The 25,285-nt window shown below is 49.1% G+C and overlaps 1 protein-coding gene across 1 annotated transcript in view; it reads left to right on the top strand.

Annotated features, from left to right (window-relative positions):
- LOC147748519 (coiled-coil domain-containing protein 159-like) overlaps positions 1-25,285 on the top strand; it is a 190,241-nt gene that overhangs the window by 141,874 nt on the left and 23,082 nt on the right. Inside the window, exons 10-11 of the mRNA XM_086962771.1 lie at positions 18,646-18,722; positions 20,004-20,110. Coding sequence (XP_086818897.1) covers positions 18,646-18,722; positions 20,004-20,110 — 184 coding nt within the window. The remainder of the gene's footprint in view (positions 1-18,645; positions 18,723-20,003; positions 20,111-25,285) is intronic.

Genomic DNA, 25,285 nt, shown 5'->3' with positions numbered 1-25,285 from the left:
GGTTGTTGCGGCCACATGATCTTTCATGGATAAAGACTGGTCCAATTTCAACCCTAAGTTTTTTACACATTGGGAGGGGACAGGGGGCGCCCCCTGTTGGGCAGGCCATCAGTTGTCCGACCAACTGTCAGAGGCTTTGCCCATGAGCATTAGCCAAGGGGGCCATGTACAGATTAAATAGAGTCTGGCTCAGGCAGGAGCCCTGAGGTACTCCCTTTTCAAGGCTAAATGAATCTGACAGATGCGGGCCCAGTATAATTGTTTGAGTTCGGCTGGACATGAAATTTTGCAACCACTTAAAGGCAGAACCCTGAACACCACACAATACCAGTCTCTCCACAAGCATTTCATGAGATATGATATCAAACGCTGCGGAGAGATCTAATAATATCAGTATAGCCGCACCCCCTTTATCCATTTGTGTTCTTAACAAATCTATAACTGCTAATTTCGCAGTTTCTGTACTGAACCCCTTTCGAAATCCTTATTGGGAGGAATCCAGAACTTCGTTCAACTTCAGATATTGGCTAAGTTGTTTATTAATCATGCTCTCCAGTGTTTTAGCCAGTAGCGGTAGGAGGGAGACTGGGCGATAATTACTGAATTCTTGTGGGTCAGCTGTAGATTTTTTTAGGATGGGGCATACAAAGGCTTCCTTCCAGGTTCTTGGAATAACCCCCGATTTTATAGAAGAGTTAAATAGTTGGAGAATCGCGAGAGCACAGCTGCTGGCTAGCAGAGCCATAGTCTTAGATGGGCAGGGATCCAATGGTGCACCTGATTTGAATGAGGCAAGAGATTTGGAAACTTCCTCCAAGGTAATCGGTTTAAAACAATCCAAAGTACTTTCAGTCCTTTTTTCCAACTCCACCTGTCTGTTAGAGCTAACAGGCGTTTGTAAACTTTTTAAAGGGAAATTAGCATAGATTTTATTTTTTTTTTCTTGAAAGAAACTCGGTATTTGGTTACAAAACGCCTTTGTTTCTACAAACAATTGCCTACAGGCATGGGGAATACAAAATCTTTTACAATCTTGAAGAGTGCTCTTGGGGTATTAGCGGTCCTTAGCATATAGGAATAAAAGTAAGCAAAGATATTATATAGACCACAATGGGCTGCTATATAGTTCACAATCCCTTGTCCAGCCATAAAGTCATAAAGGAGTCGACGTTTCGATCCCAAGCTCGGTTATAAGGGGATCATCTTCAGGACTTGATAAAATAATTTTGCCTGAATAAAACCTTTTTAACATACAAACGCCAAGACTTTGTCTGTAATTGAAAAAGGGCGATCCTGCAAATCGTAACGCGACACAGGCTCACCGATAGCCTCGCCAACCCCTCGCGGACCAGTCATCTTCTGGCCTTAACGAAGGTAACCGGCGCCATTGATAACGCCGCACCTGGATTTCCCCAACTAGAAGAAATCACCACGCGTTTATTTGCTTAAATTGACAGCGACCGAGACGCCGAACTCTGCAGACACCGACTCGGTTAACGAGACCAAAAGCAATATCAATTGAAGATCACAAGCGCAATTTCTTGTGAAAGCGTGCCTGTACAGGACAGAATTCCCAACTCCACTTGCAGACCTAACGCAAAGCCACCACTGCACACAGCACCGTGGTATATTGAACGCAAGCCTCATCCCTGCTGCGCAAGTAAATAGCCATCGTACTAGAGAAAACCAAAAACATGGGCGACGGTCGGCAGTCTATATATTGAGGCCATCCACTTGAACAAAACCTCAATTACAGACAAAGTCTTGGCGTTTGTATGTTAAAAAGGTTTTATTCAGGCAAAATTATTTTATCAAGTCCTGAAGATGATCCCCTTATAACCGAGCTTGGGATCGAAACGTCGACTCCTTTATGAGTGATCCATACATGTGAACTCAATGTATTATTGTATGGTTGATTTACTCCAGGATACACTGTTAATTCGAATTCACATCAGTGACCTGAAAGCTCATCCTGTTTGCCTGATATTTCTTGCACTTACTGTCCTCTTCACTTTCTTCTCGCGTACGGCACAGGACTGTGCCCCACTGTAACCCTTATTGTTTTGGTTATATGTTTTATTTCCATACTGAACAAACCTATCAAATTAATAAAAATTCCCTGTGCGGCTGGACAAGGGATTGTAAACTATATAGCAGCCCATTGTGTTCTATATAATATATTTGCTTACTTTTATTCCTATATGCTAAGGACCACTTGTCCCCTTTAAAATACTTGATACCCATGGTCCTGAGCCCTTTACTGGGTTCCCCTTGTCTTTTCTTAAAGAACTAGGGGTATTAGCAGCACCTTCGATTTGATTAAAAATAAAAAGACGCCTTGCTTGTTTCAGGTTCGAGTGATATGTAGTTAGGGCCTGTTTATATTGCATCCTATCCTGTGTTGCCCTACTTACACGCCAATCTCTCTCCAGTCTTTTACATTTAGACTTTTCTATCTTAAGCTCATTTGTATACCAAGGGGCTGAGGGTCGGCTGTGCAAGTGAGTCTGTTTTTTTTCTGAGGGATCACTGCATCCAAGGCAGTGGAAAAGGCCTCATTAAAGTCCTCCAGAGTTAGCTCATTTCCTTGCTCCCTTTTTCCTATTTCTGATAGAAAGATCTCCTCAAAGTCTCTGACCGAAAGATAATTCCAGGACCTAAACATACTACATTTCTTAGCCGTGTTTGGAATTGGTAACTCAGTAGCGCGCAATTTGATGGAAAAGCTCATTTTTGCATGGTCAGACCATGTGAGAGGTTCTGGGGGGTTACAAGCTAACAGATCCATATTAGAAAAGACTAGTCCAACATATGCCCCGCAGTATGGGTTGGGCCGGTCACTCTTTGAGAAAGGCCCAGCATATCAAGAGTGGGCACAAGTTTATTCACCTCCGGGCATGTAGAGTTTTCACTGTGAAAGTTATTGCAATGGCTTGATGGCAGGTGTAAAAAAAAAGCCACTCTTAAAAAGCTTCAATGCGTACAGCACGCAGCGGCCAGACTTGTTCTTAAGCTACCCAGGAGATCGTCCGCTTCGACCGCCCTGAAAACCCTCCATTGGCTGCCACTACCCAAAAGAATACTGTTTAAAATTCTAATCATAGCCTTCCATGCATTCAATCTCACCGGCCCGACATACCTCATCAGACGTTTTCCCCACTATAATCCTTCAAGGACCTTAAGATCCTCAGGTCAAAACCTGATTAAGTTACCAAAATTCAATTAAAAAACTAAAGGAGGCAAGTCTTTAACCTTCTTATCTTCTAAAGCCTGGAATTCAATTCCCAATAATCTTAGATCCTTAATCCAGGAAAACCATTTTAGAAAGCAACTCAAAACATGGATCTATTCCCTTCCAGACCATCATGTAATGACCCTCATCTAGTCTCCTAATCTGAGATTTTGCACACTGTTTAATTAGCGCCAGGATGCTCCTTTCGGAGCGATTGTGCGCTTTAGAAATACACAATACAAATACAAATACAAAATCCCCCAACAGGAGGAATTTTTTTGTTGCAAGCACATGCATAGCAATCAATTCGGTCAGTTTGTCTGAAACACCCGACTTAGATCCCAGAGGGTGATATAATAAGGCTCCATTCCAGCTATCAGTAGGAGAAGTTGAGACCCTAGAAATACCCAGTTCCATACTATCATTACTAACTGTAGTGATCCATGTGATTGAGAGGTGATTTTTAAAAGCTATCGCTATCCCACCACCTGTCTTTATTTCCCTATCTAGGTGCAAAAAGAAATAGCCGTCCGGGATCGCCATCTCAATCAATGGATAGTTAGTAGAGTTCAGCCATGTTTCTGTGAGAAAACATATATCTGGGGTATGTGATGATATCATAGCCCAGATTTCACACGGATGCTTTGTCAGTTAATGTTAATTTTAATGTTATTTGGCATTTGTTAAGCGCTCGTACACCCGGAGGCTTCATGGCGCTGTAGTAAGGAACAGGCGTGGCCATCGGTGGGTGGAGATAAGGCAGCTTAGTGATGCGCCTGAGAGAAGAGCCAGGTCTTCAGAGAATGTCTGAAGCTGAGGATGTTATCACTAAGTTTCAGATGAAGAGGGAAAGAGTTCCAGAGGGCAGCGGCAAGATGGTCGAAGCAGCTGCCTCCGAGACGCTTTTTCTTGTACGGAGGGATAGTCAGAAGGGCTTTATGAGCAGACCGGAGGTTACGGGGGGGGCTGTATTTTTTAAATAGGTCTCTAATGAAAATGGGACCAATGTCGTGTAGAGATTTGAAAAGGATACACCCAGCTTTGAAGGCCACACATTGCTCAACCGGGAGCCAATGCAGCTGTTTCAAGCCAGGTCTGACTGATTGCCTTCTAGGAATGTTCAAGAGGAGCCTGGCTGCCTGGTTTTGAACCAGCTGGAGGCGTTTAAGCTCTCCAGTTTGGAGCCCAAGGTATAGACTGTTGGAAAAGTCCAATCTGGACAAAACCAGGGAAATGATGATCTGAGTGAGGGCAGCGGACGAGCGCAGCGGGAGCGCCGTTTGCGCGCCGAAGGCGCGCCTAAGGCAAGCCCGTCTGCACCCGTCCGCGCCAGAGTCGGCAGAGTCCAGCCACAGATTGAAATCTCCTAGCAACACAATTTTGTTATGGGCAATTATCAGAGGAGCAATTTGTTCTGCTAGGGATGCCGAAAAAGAGGGCATTTTTTGAGGGGGGCGATATATAAGGATGAGAAGTAGTGATCCAGTATTAGTATCCTTTTTAAAGATCAAGTTGTCTGTTCCTGATAAGTCGAGGGATGGTAAAGAGGAGACTTTGTGGGTGCTGCGAATGATCGCAGCAACCCCCCCACCTCTTTTGCCGGCTGGTCTGTCGACATGTAGAATGTAGTAGTTTGAGGGAACTGCCGCTAGGATATCGGGTAGGGAGTCCTCAGTAAGCCAAGTCTCAGAGAGAAACAAAAAATCTGGTTGTACAGCCTGAAGCAAGAGAAAAATATCCAAATGGTGTTTAACCATGGATCTAGTATTAAGATATAGGCATTTGAGAGTGGCCTCAGAGTCATCGGGAGTAGAATGAGGTGCATGGGACCTAGGCTTAGGTGCCTTGCCGAGAGAGAATTCGGGTTTCAAAATGCCGTGAGTAGCGGCACGCTTTAGAACAAAAGCGGGTGGGGCGGGTCCGGCGCTGTCAGTGGGCCTAAGTGACAACAGTGAGGAAATGGAATAAGTGTGAAAATGACCAGGGGTTATGGCCCCAGGCCCCGGTCTGGCGCGGACGGGAGCAGACGGGCTTGCCTTAGGCGCGCCTTCGGCGCGCAAAAGGCGCTCCCGCTGCGCTCGTCCGCTGCGCTGGGGAGGTCGACACATTTGTAATGGATGTAATGGGCGTGGCCTCGCAGTGGGCGTGGCTACGCCTTTGGCGCGCTGGCGGTGATGGCGTTTCCCTGAATGTGGGGGGTCTGAGTTAGCGCGTAGCAGCAGCGCTTTCAGCCAGGTGAGCAAGAGAGTCAGTGATCTCACATTGCGCAGAATACCCCTGAGAAGATTGGCCTTTCGGTCTATACCATTTTTCCCCCTCTCCGTGCCCCTAGTCGTCAGCACACCCTGAAACTGGCAAAAGCTGCACGCCACTGGTCCCTCTAATATACTTGGGAACTTCTGCTGACAGCATAGATGAATCTGCTGATTACCTGACTCTCTCTTCCTAAGCCTCTCTGGTGCCTTACTGCAGTAGGTAGTGCGAGAGAAAGGGAAACAAGTTACCTCGATTTTGGCAGGGGTTGTGGCCTCTGGGCTTGGTCGGGCACGGACGAGCGCAGGCGGGCTTGCCTTTGGCACGCCAGCGGTGTGCCCGCTGCGCGAGCACACAGACACGTACATTTATGTCGTCAGCGCTCCGACATCTAGCCCGCCACCCTTCTTTTCTCTCAAGATATCCGCCCGTTCCCCAGGCCACCTCCGGGGTTCCTACCGTCGTTCCTACCCAGCACCTAAATCGGCTGAGTCAGGAAGTAGAGGGGTATGGTATCCCTAGCACAGTGTAACGGAAAAAGGAGGGGAAAGTAATTTAAAAACACAGTTTCAATCTAAAAATGAAACAGCAGTCAAGATTTGTGCGCAATAAGTCTCAGGAATATCCCAATCGCAGGAGAAGTAAAATTAGCAGCCCATTTAAAAACAACACATCACACAATACGCACTTAGCAGCAAAGAAAGCAGAATAACACTTCTCACGGCTAATGAGGAGAAATATCTCTATTTTTCCTATTTCTTCCGGATTATATCTTTCAAGTTAGTTTTTGTGCCTAAAGATTTCCCTCCCTGCACAAAAACAATTCTGCATGCAACACAGGCACCCTTGCACCATGATTCAAGGGTGCCTGTGTTGGTGCTAGGCAGCCCATTATGCGCCACTGCATGGGAAAGACAGGAATGCACCGTATTCCATTAAATACGGCACATTACTGCCCTTTACCTGTCATGCAGTGCAGCACAGCAAGGGGACTTGCTGCGCTGCACCGCATCACAAAGCTCATCAATGAGCCCCAGGTGTTTCTTCCACTAAGCCTCCCTCAATGTGCACACCCATTGTCAGATCTAGTGACAGAGGCATAGGGAGAGTATGATTTACCCAAGATTAAAGAGTTTGCTTAGGTGGTAGAGCTGAGATTGTAATGCAGTACTGCTTATAGCAAATGCTATTACTTTACCACCATATCCACCCCACCCATAATTAACACCCAGACCAGTTTGTTTTGTTTTGTTGCTTTGGTTTAGTTTGTTACCACAAACACCCTGGCATCTTCTGGGTTGATTATAAAGACTCCCAATATTGGACAAAAAAGGCACCATAAGAATAAATTCAAAAGATGATGGCACGATAACACACAATTTAACCAAATGGGGAGGCCAGGATTTGAAAATGTTTTTCTGTGGTTCCACAGTTTCCAAATAGCCCACTTGACCACATCTGGGGTGGCAGTGATTCTGAGGGAAAGGCCAGGAGACTACCCTTCCTAAGGAAGTCTCTGTTTTGTGAGTCCTGCACAGATTTATAGTTCATTGTTTATTTCTAGCATATGTATGTAAAATGGTAAAGCCAGGATTAGATGTTCAATCTGGTAGTGGTTGCTGCCCACCCAGTAAATTGCCCACCTCATCAGGGGTCCTCTCAATGATTTTTTTATAGCACAAGGTACCTGTACGGTTCCTAACTCTAATCCGCTGTTCCAGTATTTCCATATAATAGAAAGAATGGCAGAAGTATATTGTGAGACCCTTTCCTTAGGTCATGGGGCAATAAGTGGTTACTGGGGATTATCAGTAGGGTATACTGTTGTTTGCAACGGGTGTTTCAGGTCTTAAAACTATTTTATTCCATTTCGGTGACAGTGTTATTCATTTTGTAATGCTCTGGCCAATTGCGAGCAGTCATGCCTTCAGGAGGTGGCAAATTCACTATGACATAGTAAACTCAATATACTGTTACATTTAATATTTTCAAATGAACTGATTTAGAGGCGGGGATTATGGAATTAAACCCACCAAAAAAAACTTTGACTCATAATGCCTCCTCACACCAACCGCTGCCCAACAAATATCTTCTGAAGTGTCTGCAAGCGGTTAAGGTAATGGAAAGTTGGCCACCCTAGAAAGAATAACAAAAGGTAATGGCATAAACTAACAACATGGAAAAAAAGGAGAAAGGTATGTAAAGTAGTACAGAAAACAAAGCAAATAGTGGATCAGAAGCTTCACAAATACCAAGTTGTGGGCTGTATTGGAGAAAGAGGAACCTCAAATGTAAATTAAGAATGCTTATGCTTATATGCCTATAGACCAAACTGAGGCGAGAGACTCCCGATTTTGTAAGCCAACAATGCCCTTCTTTTAGCTACTAAAATTGCCTTTGCTTCAATAAAAGTCGTGGGGAAAATGCAATCCCCATTTTTTCAAACTCTATCACTTTCTTGTTCTTGTTCTGAAATGTCGGCATGTATGTTTATGAGGAAAACAGGTTACAGTAAACAGGGTCTGGTCGAAAACAACTTAAATACCTTAAAGGTGGGAAAGGTTGAGCATGCGCAGAATCTCACATCACTTCTATTTTTAACAATAGAATTCATATGAAGTATGGTTATAAGGGGGCTGCCATAGTCTTTGGATATTGGAATATTGGAAGGCAATAGGCGAGACGGTGGTGTAACCTACTACAGCAAATTGCTACAAAGGTGTGGGGAACCCAGTGTCGTACATTTTAGGTCGAACTCTACCAGACATCACAGCTGTCTGATTGCTAAAGACTTCATGGGGACATTCTGAAAGCTGACCTAAGAATGGATTCCACTCATTGCTTACCATTGGCTTTGTGGTTTGTAACCCACATTTGCTTGCTTTCCGTTTGCTGGCTTTATTTGTTTTAGGCTGTCCAGCTTGAGTTTGTGCCCCCAATTGCCCAAACCTTGTTTACTTAATTATTCCACAAACTTGATATCTGTAACCAGGCCTTTAAATCTTGTACTTATATCTTGTTACATTTACTGTGCATTCAGAGACAGAATTCAAATGTCAAGCTCTGTCTTCCGAGGGAGCTTGGTGTTTATTTTATTTAATGTTTTATAGAGCGCGATCCAGACCCGTGAGGGTATCGGAGCGCTTTACAGTAGTATCAGGTGGGATACAGAACGAAGGGGGGAGGAGAGCCAAGGGATAGGGAAACAAATAGATACAGTATATGGTAAAACAAACAATCATAATATCAGACTACTATAAGGGATAAGAGCAAAAACGATGCAATAAACTAGAAAAGGAGTCTCATCACCCTGAGAGATCGTTCAGAAGTGCAGGGTGGGTAACATAAGGGGAGGCAGCCAAGAAATAGTGCAGTGACGATAGGCAAAGTCAGGGTGAGGGAGTGATTGTAAGCGTGAACTTTAGGAAAGGAATTTGCCTATTAGGAAAATTTTGGTCTCCTTTTTTAAGTGAGCTAGAGACGGTATTCTTCTAATGGCGGGAGGAAGTGAGTTCCATATTCTTGGGGCGGCCCCTGAGAAAGACCGATTGTATGTTCTTTTTTTCTTGAAGCGTGCAGGTTGGAGCAAAAGGGCTCTGGCGGACCAGGAGTTTCTGGTTCCTCCGGATAACACAAGTTTCTGTGCGAGAAAATCAGGGGAACTGGAATAGAGAGCCTTGTGGATGATGCAAGCCAGCTTGAATTGGATCCTGGCCTCAAGTGGAAGCCAGTTTAGAGCTTTAAGGTGGGGCAAGATGTGGTCGAACTTCTTATAGCCAGTTTGAAGTCTGGCGGCGCGTTGAGGCAGGCTTTCAAGGGTGCCAGAGAGATCTTGGGTAGGCCTGCGAGAGTGGAGCAACCATATTCTAGTCTAGAGATGGCTAAGGCCTGGATTGCCGATTTTAGATCAGGGAGGTCGAGGAAAGGTATCAGGCTTCATACGTAGTTCAGGTGAAATCTGGCGGTTTGGGCCATCGCGTTGATATGTCCCCGCATGTTCAGGTTGCCTTCTAAGGTAATTCCCAGGGATTTAGCAGAGTCCACAATGGTAGGAGAGCAGTTTAGCTCTGTGTTAGCCTTAGTCCAAACTTGAATGTCTGTATTGGCGTTGGGTGGAGAGATTAAAAGGGAACTCTGTTTTTTTGGCAGTGAGTTTAAGCTGGTTAGCTGTGAGCCAGTGAACAGTTAGTTTCAAGGCCTCATTCAGGGAACGGATATCCTCTGGAGAAGAGATATTGATGTAGAGCTGTGTGTCGTCTGCATACATGTGCTAGGAGATATTGGCAGTGCGCAGCACCTCTGAGAGCGGTTCGAGGTAAAGATTGAAGAGGTTAGGGGATAAGGTTGATCCTTGGGGAACTCAAGGATCGGTTGCCGTTGATCAGGACTCTCTGAGAGCGGTTCAGGAGGAAGGATCAGAACCAAGCCAGAACAGTGCCATCCAGGTCCATCCTAAGTTTGAGGCGATTCAGGAGAATTTCGTGGTTAACTGTGTCAAAAGCTGAGGATAGGTCAAGGAGGATCAAGAGACACGTTATGCCTTGGTCAAGGGCTTGAAGGGCATAATCCACAATGTGGAGGAGTGTGGTTTCCGTGCTGTGAAAAGGTCTGAAACCAGATTGCAAGTCATCCAGAAGGAGGAAGTTGGAGATGTGTTGGCTCAGCTGTTGCTGTACACATTTTTCCAGCACTTTAGCTAGGAGAGGGATGTTAGAGATAGGTCTGTAATTGTCAGGAGAAGCAGGATCTAAAGTGTTTTTTTTTACAATAGGGACCACCTGGCCGGCTTTGAGAGAGTCAGGAATCGATCCCTGTAGGAGAGAGGAGTTGATTATAGTCGTCCAAGAAGAGATGATAGCCTGAGAAGCAGAGGCAAGGCAGTTTGAGGGGAGAGGGTCATTGAAGTGATTGTTGGGGCTTAAGGAGGAGAGAATTCTTGAGATTGAGTGTACATCATAGACTTTGAGGTTGGACCATAACGCTGATTTTTGGGGGAGGTCTGAGAGGGCAGCGCTGAGTGGGGTGGAAGAACCAAAGGGGTTTGGGAATAGGTAGCAGACATGAGTTCCTTTCCTAGGGCAGAGATTTTATCACAAAAGAAGGAGGAGAATTGCTCGCATGGGATTGTAGAAATAGGGGTTTCTTTGGATGATTTAGCAAGTTTGTTTGATTGGTGTTTGATCAACTCGAATAATTTGCGAGGTCTATTCTTAGCATTATCTAGTTCAGCTCTGAAGAATTCTTTTTTAGAGTTGATGATTTTTTTGTTATAGGCGTTTCTTGCCTGACGAAGAAGTTGAAGATGGTCTGCGGAAGGGTCCTTTTTCCAGTTCCGTTCTGTTTGTCGGAGGGACCTCCTCATTGTTAAAGGATCCGTTGAACCATGGGTTCCTGTTTTTCTTATCTGTGTTCTTTTCAGTTTTAGCGGGACAAGGTCATTGATTATATTGGCTATCGTTGTGGAATAATGTTCAGTGAGGTTGTCGACCGTGGTGATATGGGCGGGAGGGGTGAAGGTCAGTTTCACAGTGGACAGCCAATTTCTCGTGATCAAGGTTCTTGGTGTCCCTGATCCATCTTTTGGGGATCACCGGTTGCGGTGTCCATGTCTTGTGAGTGCCAGGAAGACGGAAGGTGAAAGAAAGCGTGGTTGTCAGACCAGTCGCAGGGATCTATGGAAATGAGTTTGACCGCAGATTCTTCGGAGATGATCCAGTCTAGAATGGCACCTTTTGAGTGAGTAGGGTGGGAGCGAGCAGGCTTGGGTAAGGGCTTGGTCAGCCAGGAAGTCTCTGATGGCATTGACCTGCGGGTCCTTGGGGTCATTCCAGTGCAAGTTAAAGTCGCCAAGAAAAATGTCATTGGCGTTCTTGGAGGCCTTGGCTGTGATGATTTCCATGAGGTAGTCTGTGAAGGTGTCATTCTTGCCTGGGGAGTGGTACAAGATGTGCAGTCAGCACTGAAGGGAGGTGTTGTTGCAGACAGATAGGGCAAGATATTCGCAGGAATCAGTAGGTTCTGTCAGAAGTTCAGTGATAAGGAGGTTGGAGCGGTAGGTGCAGGCAATGCCACCTCCTTTTTTTTGTGATTGCCTGTCCAGCCTTTTGATAAGATCTAGGCAGGGCGAAGAGGATTCATTTAGCCAGGATTCTGTCAGGATTGCTACATCTGTGTTTAGGTTCAGAATGAGATTGGCGACATCGGCGGCATGCTTTACCGCAGAGCGGCAATTGATAAGGGGACTGGATAGAGAGGGGACGTAGGTTGGGACTAGCGCTAGGTTACTGTTGACTATTCCTCTGTTGCGGAGAGAGTGGCTGATCTATAGGGATTGATTACAACCGTGCGCATAGGTTGATCTTTCTTCGGGTCAGAGGAGCATGAGTGTTCATAGCTAATGAGGAGGTCAGCCATTTCATCCTCTGAGAGTTCCATAGTGCTAGTCGTAGCAGGGGCAGGTTTGTAGGTTAGGAGGAGGGCCTGTACTTCTTCCTCTGCGAGGTAGCAGGGCTGCCTGTGAGGGCACAGGTGTCTCAGGGGTAACGGGAATGGGTGGAGAAGTGGCTTGGAGTAGGAAGTGGGGGGGGGTAGTGTTCTGCAAGAGCCTGATCTTCGAGAGAGTGAGCTCGGAGAGGTGCAGGAGGTTGTTGAGGTCCGTGAAGGACTTGTGGATGCTCAAGGTTAATTCAGTGGCTTTGCGGTGGAGAGTGTCCAAATCCCTAAAAGAGGGGTGCTCTTGCGGGCAGGGGGTCGGCGGTGAAGGAACGGACTTGGTGGAGAGTGCAGTAGGCTTAGTAGTGTGGCTAAGACGACCAGAGTTATGAGTTCCAGTATCCCCGTGGAAGGGAGGATTTAAGGTAGATGGTTTAGGGAGGCTACTGATGGCTTGTGTAGGTGGCCTGGTAAACGGGCCTTGATGTCTAGAGGATTGGGCCAAGGGGGGGTGTCAGTAGACTTAGAAGTGTGGCGGATTTGGGGTAGAGGGTTTAGGGAGACTACTGATGGCTTGTGAGGGTGGGCATGTAGACGGGCTAGGATGTCTAGAGGGATGGACCAAGGGGGTGGTGTCGAAATCCATAGGAGAGGGATGGGAATGTGGAATGAAGGTAGGGGGTCAGGGCTCGTCAGTGTTTTTAGGCGCTGGATGCATAGTAGGGGGGCTCTGTCGGTCTGTATTGGGAGCGCTGTCGTGGGTGGATGGAGAGAGGGCAAGTTCCCTTGGAGGTTTCGGAGGGGGGGAAATGCAGGGGGAGCGAGGATGAAGGGGGGTCGTGTACATGTTTGTTAAGGAGAGGGAAGAGGTCCGCAAATTTGTTGAGGTCTTTTGGTGGAGCATGGATCAGGATGATGCAGTTTTTGTATAGGGTAATGGTGAGGTCAGCACATAGGTTTGTGGAAGGTGCGATCGTAAGCTTGCTGCCGTGTGGAATGTTCCTGGTATTATGTACGTTGAGGAGGTTCGAGAGTGCATTGCGCCAGACGGATGTTCTCCTGTAGTAGATGTTAAGGTCATTGATGATTGGGCCCTTGTCCGCGGTGGATCGATGGTCAGAGAATAGTGTCTCGGCATGCCTTTTCAGGATGGAGTGTCTGGAGGATTTAGCAGCATTTTATTTTAGGTTGGGAGGGTAGATAACGGTGTAGGAGTTGTTGCCTGTGGGGGTCAGACCTGGCCCAGCCATGTTGGGGGAGTGTGGATACACACGTCCAGGAGGATTGTTGAGAGTGGCAGGTCGAAGTCCCCAGTAGGTCTGTCCTATGCGCAAGCACCACCAGCTGATCAGCACCACCAAGAAGACAGCATTCAAAGAACGACTGGACAACAACGCCCACGACAGCAAGGAACTCTTCAGCATCGTCAAAGAGCTATCCAACCCCAGCGCCGGAAACAACGACATCACTCCTTCGCAAGACCTCTGCGACTCATTCGCCTTGTTCTTCCACCGCAAGATCGCCAACATACACAACAGCTTCGGCGCACCAACCACGCACCCAACCGCCGAACCAACGCCCCCCACCACCACTCTCTGCAACTGGACCCCGGTCAGCACCGAAGACACCACCTGCACGATGAACACCATCCACTCCGAATCACCATCCGACCCCTGCCCCCACCACGTCTTCAACAAGGCCGACTCCATCATCGCACCCCAACTCCGGGACATCATCAACACTTCCTTCCACACCGCCACCTTCCCGGAGAGCTGGAAGCACGCCGAGCTCAGCGCCCTCCTGAAGAAACCAACAGCGGACCCCACCGACCTCAGGAACTTCCGCCCCATCTCGCTCCTCCCCTTCCCTGCCAAAGTCATCGAGAAGACCGTCAACAGACAGCTCGCCGCCTTCCTCGAGACAAATGGATCCCTCGACCCCTCGCAGTCCGGTTTCCGAGCCAACCACAGCACCGAGACCGCCCTGATCGCAGCCACCGATGACATCAGATCCCTGCTCGACAACGGAGAAACAGCGGCCCTCATCCTCCTGGACCTCTCCGCAGCGTTCGAGACTGTCTGCCACCGCACCCTAGTACAGCGCCTCAGCAACATCGGAATCCAAGAGAAGGCACTGGAGTGGATCATCTTGTTCTTTATTTATTTATTTAATTTCTTGTATAGCGCAAGAATCGACCCCAATCGGGGTATCTCCGTGCTTTGCTCGCCTAGATGTTGAGAGGTGGACTATGCAGATGAGCTTGGGATTTAGTAATTGAACTAAGGCTAGTTATTCCTCTAGGAACAGGTTGGTCTTAAGCATTTTTCTAATGGATAGATGGTTGGGGATTTGAATGAGGCTGAAGGGCAGGTTATTCCACAGCGTCGGCCCCACAAGGGAGAGAGCGCGGTCGCCTTGTCTGGTCTTTTTAATGAGAGGGGGTTTTAATAGTAGTTGATTGCTTGAGCGCAGAGAACGATCTGGTTTGTAGAGTTGTAGCTTTTGGGTCAAGTAATTGGGGCCATTTCCAAACAGACACTTTTGGACGGTACAACAGATTTTAAATTTGACACGTTGCCGTATTGGGAGCCAATGAAGTTCTCTTAGTAGGGGCCTGGAAGGGGTTCTTGTGGGAGCATTCAGAGCATTTGCCGGAAGAACCCAGAGAGTCCGCCTCCCCCCGTTCAGATCCAAGGCCACCGAAGTCATCTGCGGCGTACCACAAGGTTCTTCACTCAGCCCTACCCTCTTCAACGTCTACATGAGCCCCCTCGCAGCCATCGCACGCCAACACCACCTCAACATCATCTCCTACGCCAACGATATCCAGTTGATCCTCTCCCTCACCAACGACCTCGCCACCGCCAGAACCAACCTACACGAAAGGATGAAAGACGTCGACGAGTGGATGAAGAACAGCCGCCTGAAACTGAACTCAGACAAGACGGAAGTCTTCATCCTGGGATCATCACCCTCCGCCTGGGACGACTCCTGGTGGCCCCTTGCCCTGGGCACCACTCCCAAGCCAACGGACCATGCACGCAACCTGGGCTTCATCCTGGACTCCTCCCTCTCGATGACCAGACAAGTCAACGCCGTCTCCTCATCGTGCTTCAACACCCTGCGTATGCTCCGTAAGATCTTCCGATGGATCCCCACCAAGACCAGGAAGACCGTCACTCAGGCACTAGTCACCAGCCAACTGGACTACGGGAACACCCTCTACGCCGGAACCACAGCCAAACTTCAGAAAAGACTCCAACGCATCCAGAACGCCTCCGCATGACTCATCCTGGACATTCCCCAACACAGCCACATCTCCTGCCACCTGAGAGACCTGCACTGGCTCCCCGTCAGCAAGAGGATCACGTTCAGGCTCCTCATCCACGCACACAAGGCTCTGCACGACCTGGGCCCCAAGTACCTCAACGACCGCCTGACCTTCTACACGCCCACCCACCAGCTACGATCAACCAGCCTCTCCCTCGCCGCCGTACCACGCATCCGCAGAGCCACCGCCGGAGGAAGATCCTACTCCTACCTGGCAGCCAAGACTTGGAACTCCCTCCCCATCCACCTACGGCTGACCCAGGACCATCTCTCCTTTAGGACGCAACTCAAGACCTGGTTGTTCGAGCAGTAGCGGACCCCCCTCCCCCAGCGCCTTGAGACCCCTCCGGGTGAGTAGCACGCTTTACAAATGCTATGATTGATTGATTGAAGGATTGTCTAGCGCGCAATAATGCCAAGAGGAGTTGCCCCCTCTAAAGGGTGCAAAATGTAGTAAAGGTCCGGAGAGACAGGTTAGTTGGGTTAGGATATTCAGATATCATTAGGGGTATTAAAAAAAGTTTTTTTTTCAAGATGGCAGCTACTAAGGATCCCAAATCCTCTTTCTTAGGCCCAGGTACACTTTGAGCCGTCCTCTTTCTCTTTCCCTGAGAAATGAGAGGACAGAGGGATTGATCAGTCCTCTTTCTATTCCCCTGTGTGCTAGGAGCAGTCTGCTTTCCCTTGTTATGTGGAGGGTCATGCAGAGAAGTTACAGGCTTCCCGGAGAGTGTGGAGTCAGTAATACAGCATTGAGGGACTCTTAAATAAGATGGCTGACCCGGACTGGCTCGGGGGCCGCCATGTTAGGGCCAGGCAGCACGATGCTGATGGTAGCGGGGAAAATGTTGATTGAAGGCTATTCTTCAGCCGAAAGGAGACCGTACAGAGAACTACCAACGGCGGTTGGGACGCCAGCCGGCACCCGCGGGGAGAGGATCACAGCGTGTAGATGTATCCCCAGAGCAGAGCACAGAGCATTAAGGGGCAGCACGCACCTCGGGGCCGATTCAGAGGCGCCACGAGGTGCGCGGCACAGGGACTGGGCACCAGGGGGACTCGGGCACTCGCGAGTGTCAATGGGGCGAATTAAACTCCAGTAATAGGCGAGCTCTACCGGGTCGGGGGAGCACAGTGATGATCGGCTCCACAGTCGCAGCGTCGCTCAGAGTGGCGCTGCACCACCACGCAATCACGGTTCACCAGCCTCCCACGACTTTGCAGGTGAGGCGGGATCGGCTGCAGCACAGCCGGGGGGTCAGCGCAACAACCTGCAGCAACGGGACCAAGGGGCACTCTTGGTTTGACCCGTGACCGCAGCGCCACTCTAGTACAGCTCTAGCTCTCCCAGGCTCCGTAGCAGCGAGCGCGACCGTCCAGCCATTGCAGGGTGTCTCGCAGTCTCCACGTCCATAGGAGACTCCTTCTGACCCAGCGAGAGCAGAAGTGGTTCTCGAGAAGCGGATGCAGCGCTGTCCTCCGTCGGTCCCGATGTCGGTAAGTACCCAAAAGTAGTGCACAGGTAGTAGCATGTCCGTGGTTCTATAGGGGGTTGTTGTAGGTGGGATGGCAGGTTAAGCTAGGGATATACACTCCAATTTGCGCTCCCAAACCCTAGGAGTTTCAGCCCTGCGCTCCTACCTGGCCGCCAAAAATCTACTTTTCTTTCTCTGACTTCAAATTACAAGGGTTTATCTGACAATCGGGGGGTGAAAGGTTTTCTAGCACACAACAAAATATAAATGTCTGTAAATAAACTGTGAAAATATTCCAGAATAAATGAAAATTAGGAAAGTACAAATGTAGCAAATTTGTTTGTAATTCTGAAGTGTGCTTGAAACAAATATTTTAGTACGATTAACACAAATCCATATGCTAGATTATACCATTTCCACACATAATCTGTTGTGTACTGTACAGTTTTATTAGTAAAGCTGTTTGTCTATGCTAATGTAATGGTCATTTCAATTGAAAATGTGTTATCTGTAATGGAAGTGCACTACCACGCATGCATGCGTCACTCTATGCCACTCCACTCTATGACAATCTACTTCACTCTATGCCACTTTACGCCCCTACACTCTACGTCACTCAATTATGCACCCCTCCACTCTACGACACTAAACGCCACACCACTCCATGACACTCTACGCCACTCTACTGTATACAACTCTGGTCCACTCTATGCCAGTCTACTCTGCTCCACTCTACACCACTCTATCCCACTCTACAATGCTCTACTTCACTCTATGACTCTATGTTGTTCTTCTCCACTCTACACCACGCTACTACACTACACTCTAAATACCATTCTACTCTACTTCATGCCATGCCACTCCACTCTGTGTTGCTCTACTCAACTCCATGCCACTCGACTCCTCTCCACTCTGCTCCACTCCCCTCTATGCCACTCCACTGTAGGCCCCTCCACACTATTCTCCTCCACTCTGCACCGCTTCACGCTCCTCCCCTCCACTCTACACCCCTCTATGCTACACCCCTCTGCCCTAGGCCACTCCACGGTATGCCGCTCCACGCTACACTTCACCCATCGACGCTTCTCCACTTTATGCTATGCCACTCTATTCCATGCCATAGCACTCCCAGCCACCCCACTCTAGGCACCCGACTCTACACCTCTCCACTTTTCAGCACTCCACTGTACATCACCCCACACCACGCCACTCTACTGCATTCCACACCACTCTACAACACTCTACTTCACTTTATGCCATTCCATGATACGCTACTCCACATTATGCCACTCCAGTCTACACCACTCTACACCACTGCACTCTTCTCTACAACACTCCACTCTACATCACTCTATAATCCTCTACTCCATGACATTCCACTACACAACACAACACTCAATTCCACTTTACAACACTCCACTCCGTGACACTCCACTCTATGGCACTTCACTCTATGACACTCTACTCAATGACACTCCACTCTACGGAACTCCACTTTACGACACTCCACTTTGACACTCCATTCCATGACACTCTGCTCTGACACTCCACTCTACACACTCCTCTCCTCTCTACTCTACTCTACTCCACTCTATGCCACTCTGCGCCACTCTACTCCACTCTACACTGCTTCACTCCACAACACTTCACTCCACTCTCCACTATGCTGCTAACTTGTATCCATGCTGAACAGCAGCCATGCTGGTGTACAACATGGCTGAAAAACAATGGCAAAGCCAATAGCTCTTGCATATGCAAACCCTGTTGGCTTTGCCAGCACTTGTTAAAACGCAACTGTCTACAGGAAAGGAATCTCTCAATCTTCCCTTGGTTTTCAGTATCATGCCGAAAAATATGCACATCTCAGAATTGTTAAATCAAATATTCTCCTTAAATTCGTTAATTAAACTCTGGTTTTTACAGGTTGTCAAGAAAACGAAATTCTGAACCATCAGATGGACATTGAAAAAATAAAAGACATTCAGGCTAACTCCAAAAAGGTGAGCAATTCCTATGTGCCGACAAATTATGAGCAAACTGCCCCCAAAATTAATATTTCAGGGACGCTTTTGAGAAGCGTTATCTGTGCGTCATGGTTTCCCAGTGCTTTCTCCTTTCCTGTATTAGTTTTTGGTCAATTTTCCAATAAGAACTCCTAACATATTCTTAGCGGGACCTTAATTCATACCATCTCTCACTTGCCAGTAGGTGTCACTTCAACACTAGTATCTCTTAGCTTTCTTCAAAACACCAGCCAATTCCATAAAGTGTCTGTCTAAAGTATGTTACTGCTGCCCGAACGTTTTTTGCAATGCTCTTGTTACCTATAACGTCACGGATTAGCGACCAATATTCAAGGAATAGCCAGAATGTTACTATGAATAGTTGCAGTATGTCAGATATGAATAACATTAGTTCAGGGTGAGACCCACAAACCCTTTCCCACATGTACAGTCATACATTTACACACATGTGGGCTATTCAGCCTTCACTCCCATCCCGCCTCTAACTTTCCTAGTATCTGACAGGGCATGAGGTGTACGAAATGAAGTCAGATTACTTGTACTTTAACACAATCTGTATTTTGTAATATGAAAATACCAATAAAAACATTAAAACATTTATTTAAAAAAAATCTGACGGGGCATGAGGTGCATAATTGACAACGTTCATTGTAGCAGATTTAGGTGACAAAAAGATTGCTTGAGGCGTGTGTGTGTTTATTTTTGCTTTGCTGTGATCGACCCTCACACATGTGCAGTGTGCTTCAAGCCAGCAGAGCCGTCTTCTTCCTTCAGACATCGTACATGTAAACGGTACGTCACTTTTTCCCATATTAAATGTGACGCACCTGCGGTGCAAGGGGCTTGTAAATGTGGTGAGATGTCATTACATTTACTGCATGAGCTGAGCAACCATGGACAACTCACCTCTGGTCAGTGGCATAATGCAAAATGGCCACCCTTCCCTGCAGAAAGCGACAAGGGTCTCCTGAGTCTCCTTTATCTCACAGATATTCATTGACCTTGGGCCGAATGGGAGTCCCCTTGTGGTTTGGTGCACCCTTTAGGGGTTGGGGGCCCCCTGCGCTCCAGGGGTTGCAGGATCCCGGTTACGCCCCTGCCTTTGGCGTCCTTGTTTATAATTCTGTACAGAATATACACTGTGAGACAGAATCACCGCTGCACCGGTGTGTATTCCCTCCCGGGCCTTCAGTTAATTCTAAACTTTTGTTCACCTTGTTTGCAATATGTAGTGGAGGTTTCTTTGGTCTCCTGCAGATCTTACGTCAATTGGTTGGGAATTCTGCTGACTCGGATTGCGTGGAAGCCTCCAAGTGCCCATCGAGTGGCGGCCGGCAGATGGACAAGGAGCTTGAAAATATATGGTACAGCCTGCTAATGTTTATCTTTCTTGTTATTGGGTGTTGCTTTTGCCCGAGATTCCGCTGGTGTGTCCTCTATGCCATTCCAAAAGCACTAGAAGTAACAGTGCGGGGTGCTGCAGCACCCCCAACATAACCATGCTCAGGTCCCAAGGTGAACGAACAATAGTGATGCCTTTAAAGTTTGTTTTAATCTTGTCATATTTGCTGTGTGTTCAAAGGCAGAGGTCAAATGTCAGGCTTATCTTCTAGGCGATTAGCCGCTTATTCTTTGAACATGGCAGTATTTTGTACATTTTATTTATTTATTTTATTTTACAGAGTTTTATATAGCGTGAACTTGACCTGAATCGGGTATCAGAGCCCTTTACATAGCACCAGTTGCAATACATGAGGACACATTCATTTTTATTTTTTTGTAAGCACGGGGAGATTAAGTGATTTGCCCAGAATCACAGGATTTTCAGCGTCATTGCCGAGACTCAAACCCACTTCCCCAGCTTCGAGGTCATCCGCCCTAGCCGTTAGGCCAACTCCTCCCCCCAAAGTGAAACAATGTCACAATCTTGCTGGTGTGAAAGGAAAGGCTGTTGCCTGTCATTTTTAATAACACACATCAAAATGTAAAAGAAAAACAAAAAAAGAAAAAAAATGAAGACGCTCTGCATGGTGATGCGCAGAAATCGTTTTATCAGTAAAACTGCATATCTGTGCAAAGCGAGTGGTCACTTCAATGGAGAATGTGCTATCTGTAATGACACAGTTACCACACTCCACTTTAGTAATATATTTACAACAGGGAGCTCCAAAATGTGCCACCTGCTACATACCACACCTTTACCATGCTCTTGCCAAATGGTCGTGGCTCATTTGCTACACTTGTTCTTTGTGTGACCTTGAATTTTTCAGACTCTGTGAGTTTAGTGATGTGACATTAATGGCAGCACCCACTCTCTAGAAATTGTTCCAGCCCCACTGGTTTCAGAATTTGTGCATCTACCACCTTCTCTGTTGGTGTTCGATTGTATGTAATATATGTGTGTATTTTAATATCATTTACAGTAATGTGTTGTAAAACTCGAATTAAAAATCTCATGCAAATTGGGCGTGGCTTGGCCAGCGATGATGGCAGTCGTGTTGTAGGTGCGCTCCGACCAGTCGTCTAAAATCCTTTAAATCTATCCTGCTGCTAGACATCCCGAGCGGCGAGTCTAATCCGGGAGAGCTCACCGACCACCTAGGTGATCTCCGATAGCAGTCGGAGCCCGGAAGCTGCAGCGGCGGCGCTGGTGGAAGCCCGGTGCGGATTTGCGGCCTAACGGGAGACGGCAGGGACTGAGCCGGGACCTCCCGCACTTTGTCTGGCCGGCAGCGCGTGCCTGGGGGTCGGCGTGGTGTGGCCGGTGGGGGCGGAGCTCTCAGCCTTCCGGGGCCAGTGTTGGTGTGTCCCCCCCCTCGTGACGGCGGCGCTGGAGGGGGCTGAGCTGCGGCGGCCAGCGGGCAGAAAACAAAGGGACTGGTGACGGCCAGGTTGCGGTGACTCTGGAGAGCGGCAGCCATTTTGTGGAGCTCTGGGCCGCCGCAGTGAGTAAACTGGAACCCGGTGTGGTTTGGCAGGCAGGAGTGAGCCAGCGCGGAGTGGGGGACGACCCCCTTCCCCCCACCCCGTTAGTTATCTTTTCCTGGACGGCATCAGCCATTGCCCTGGGTGAGCTCGGCTGCCAGGTCGGGCTGCGGTGGTGGTGGTGAGTGGAAGGGCCCTATGGTCCCACGGTCGGTCGGCCCCTCATCGAGTGTTGCGGTGAACATCCAGGCGGCCTGGTCATAGTGGCACCTACTGTGGGGCAGCAACTCTGGTGGGGCCCGAGGAGGACGCGGCGCAGCTTCTGGTCGCAATCAGGCCTCTCAACAGTGTCCTAGGGGCCACAAGCTGTACTTTGGTCCTTGCTGAGGCCATTCCCACACGTTGGTTGTCAGATCGTGGGGTGCGGCCCTCTGGGACTGAGGCAGAGGCAATTGGTGCTTGCTTTGGAGGCCCCCTGCGACAGACAGGGCCCACCTGGGGCTCTTGGGACAACGACTACTGGCCTAGAAGACACGCTGATTGGTCCCTTCACCGCTTTCCACGTTTGGCCCACTGGGTTGTTGGCCCCAGAGCTCGAGGACACCCACTGCATTAAGATGACACGGAATAAAGGAGGTGGAGGTCACACCAAGCAGGGCACCATCGACAAGTTCACGGGGCGAGTGCTGCGGCCGGGACAGCAGGGCTGCAGAGCCAGGTCCAGGGACATGCTGGACGCCAAGAATGGGGCCGTGGGATCGGACGTAATGTTGTTGCGACAGGACTTGAGGAATGCGGTTGAGCGTATCACCGGGACGGAGACTCGCATTTTGGAAGTAGAAGACGACGTCACGACCCTAAAAAAGAAAGTCGCAGCCATGGAGAAGATACAGAAAGGTCTGGCCATGCGGGTCGAGGATGCCAAGGGGCGGGCTCGGCGAAATAACCTATGTTTTGTGGGACTCCTGGAAGGATGCGAGGGAGACAACGTGGAGCGATGCCCTGACTCGGTGGCTGGAGGGTTGGCTCCCCCCGGATGCGCTCTCTCGCTGCTTTGTGGTGGAGTGGGCCCACAGAGCTCTTATGTAGAAACCTCCTCAGGGAGCTCGCCCGCGGCAAATCATCGCCAAATTCCTGAACTATATGGACCGAGATACCATCCTGAAGCAGGCCAGGGCCAAGACCTCTCTCACCTGTGATAATGCAACATGCAACTGGCCCGCCACCTCGAAGACAACAACATCTTGGACCCGTCTCAGTCCGGATTCAGACAAAACCACAGCACCGAGACAGCCCTCATCGCTGCCACACACGACATCAGGCGCCAAGTAGACGACGGCGAAACATCAGCCCTCATCCTCCTGGACCTGTCAGCTGCCTTTCACGCGGTCTGCCATCGCACTCTAAAGACACGCCTCCTAGAAGCCGGAATCCAAGATAAGTCTCTTGACTGGACCACGTCCTTCCTCTCCGGCAGAACCCAGAGCGTCCGCCTCCCACACTTCCGATCCAAAGCCACCGACATCATCTGCGGCGTCCCCCAAGGCTCATCCCTCAGCCCAACGCTGTTCAACGTCTACATGGCCCCCCGCGCACAAGTGGCCAACCTTCATGACCTCAACATCATCTCCTACGCTGACGACATCCAGCTCATCTGCTCCCTCACCATGGACCCACACACCTCCAAAACCAACCTCCGCGAGGGAATGAAAGTTGTCACCGATTGGATGAGGAGCAGCCGTCTGAAGCTGAACTTGGACAAGACGGAGGTCCTCATCCTCGGACCCACCCCCTCACCCTGGGACAACTCCTGGTGGCCGACCACACTGGGAACAGCACCAACACCCACCGACCATGCACGCAATCTAGGATTCATCCTCAACTCCTCCCTCTCCATGTCTAAGCAGGTCAACGCCGTCTCCTCCTCCTGCTACAACACCCTCTGCATGCTCTGCAGGATCTACAAGTGGATCCCGACTGAAACAAGAAGAACCGTGACACAGGCCCTCATCAGCAGCAGACTGGACTACGGTAATGCACTCTACGCAGGAATCCAGCCAAACACCTATGACGACTACAACGCATCCAAAACGCCTCCACCCGACAGATCGCCAACGTCCCCTGCCGCAGCCACATCACCCCCCACCTGAGAGACCAACACTGGCTCCCCATCGACAAGAGTATCACCTTCAAGCTCCTCACCCACGCACACAAAGCACTCCACAACGCCGGACCAGCCTACCTGAACAGCAGACTCAGCTTCCACACCCCCACCCGCCAGCTCCGCTCCGCTAGCCTCGCCCTCGCCGCTGGGCCCGCATCCAACGAACGACCTCCAGCGGCAGATCCTTCTCCTACCTCTCCGCCAAGACCTGGAACACCCTCCCTACCCACATACGGCAGACCCAAGACCTACTCGCCTTTAGAAGACTTGTCAAGACCTGGCTCTTCGAGCAGTAGCAGCACCCCCCCTCCCCGCAGCTCCTTGGGACCCTCATGTGTAAGTAGCGCGCTTTACAAGTACTCTGATTGATTGATTGATTGATTGAATGCAAATGTCCTTATCTTCCCAGATTACACACGCCTGGTGCAGCAGCAGCGAGAATCCTTCCTGGTGGCCAAAGCGCGCCTCCAGGACCTTAAGCTTTAGTATGCGTTGCTGTACCCAGCCCGGCTGAAGGTCATTACAGGTCTCGTACACTGTTCTTTGACTCTCCAGAGGAAGTCTTTAAGTGGACGGACGAAACTGAGAGGGTGCGAGTCCACACTCCACCGGGCAGGGATTCTGATTCATCATCGAGTGAGGTGGCCCGAGGGGGCCTCTGGGGACAGCGAGGAGGTAATAGGAGGTCGCGATCCAGGTGTAGATCTTGATCTGGCTCCACTCTCCGGCAGAAGGGTCCATCGCCGGAGAAGCAAACATTGGCAGAATGACACTTGGGCTCAACATGGTACTCTGCATTTTGTATCTGGATGTCTAGTTAGGCTTGTCTATATTCAGGGCTGGGAACCTGGCCACGCGGAGGCGGGCGGGTAAGAGTAAGGCCCAAAAGTTGTCGGTAGTTACTTGGGGATCCATTGGAAGGGGGTGGTCTTGTCCCATGGTTGGGGACTTGGCTATGATCTGACCGCGACAGGTGCTTCCATGTTTGTGAGGTACAGTGTGGGGAGTGGTGGGGGGATTGGGGTTGGGGGGTTTGTTTTGATTGCGTATTTGTGCTTATTGCTTGCCACATTTTCTGCATGCTGGGTCGTGGAGACACCCATAGAGAGGGCAGAGATTCTTCACCATGTCTGGCGCGGAGGGGGGAGGGCGGATAGCCCCTGACTTCCTGCGCATAGTTAGTTGGAATGTGCGCGGGCGCTAGATAAAGTGAAGCGAGGGGTAATCCTTCAGTTTACCAAGAGGGCCGGGGCCGATGTGCTCCTGCTCCAGGAAACACACTTACTAGGCACGAAAGCTTTATGTCTGCAGCGGTTTGGGTATCACCAAATATTCCACTCGGGGTTCACAGCGACTCTCTGGGAGGCATTAAAACCCACGCTGCGAGGCATAAATATTTCTTGGTGCTTGGCGGCGCAGAGGGAGCAGCAACAAGACTTGGTGCGTCAAG

The sequence above is a fragment of the Lissotriton vulgaris genome, chromosome 1_1 (genome assembly GCF_964263255.1).
Source record: "Lissotriton vulgaris chromosome 1_1, aLisVul1.2, whole genome shotgun sequence".
Lineage (NCBI taxonomy): Eukaryota > Metazoa > Chordata > Amphibia > Caudata > Salamandridae > Lissotriton > Lissotriton vulgaris.
The sequence above is the reverse complement of the archived record's forward strand: the minus strand, read 5'-3'. Positions and strand labels throughout refer to the sequence as shown.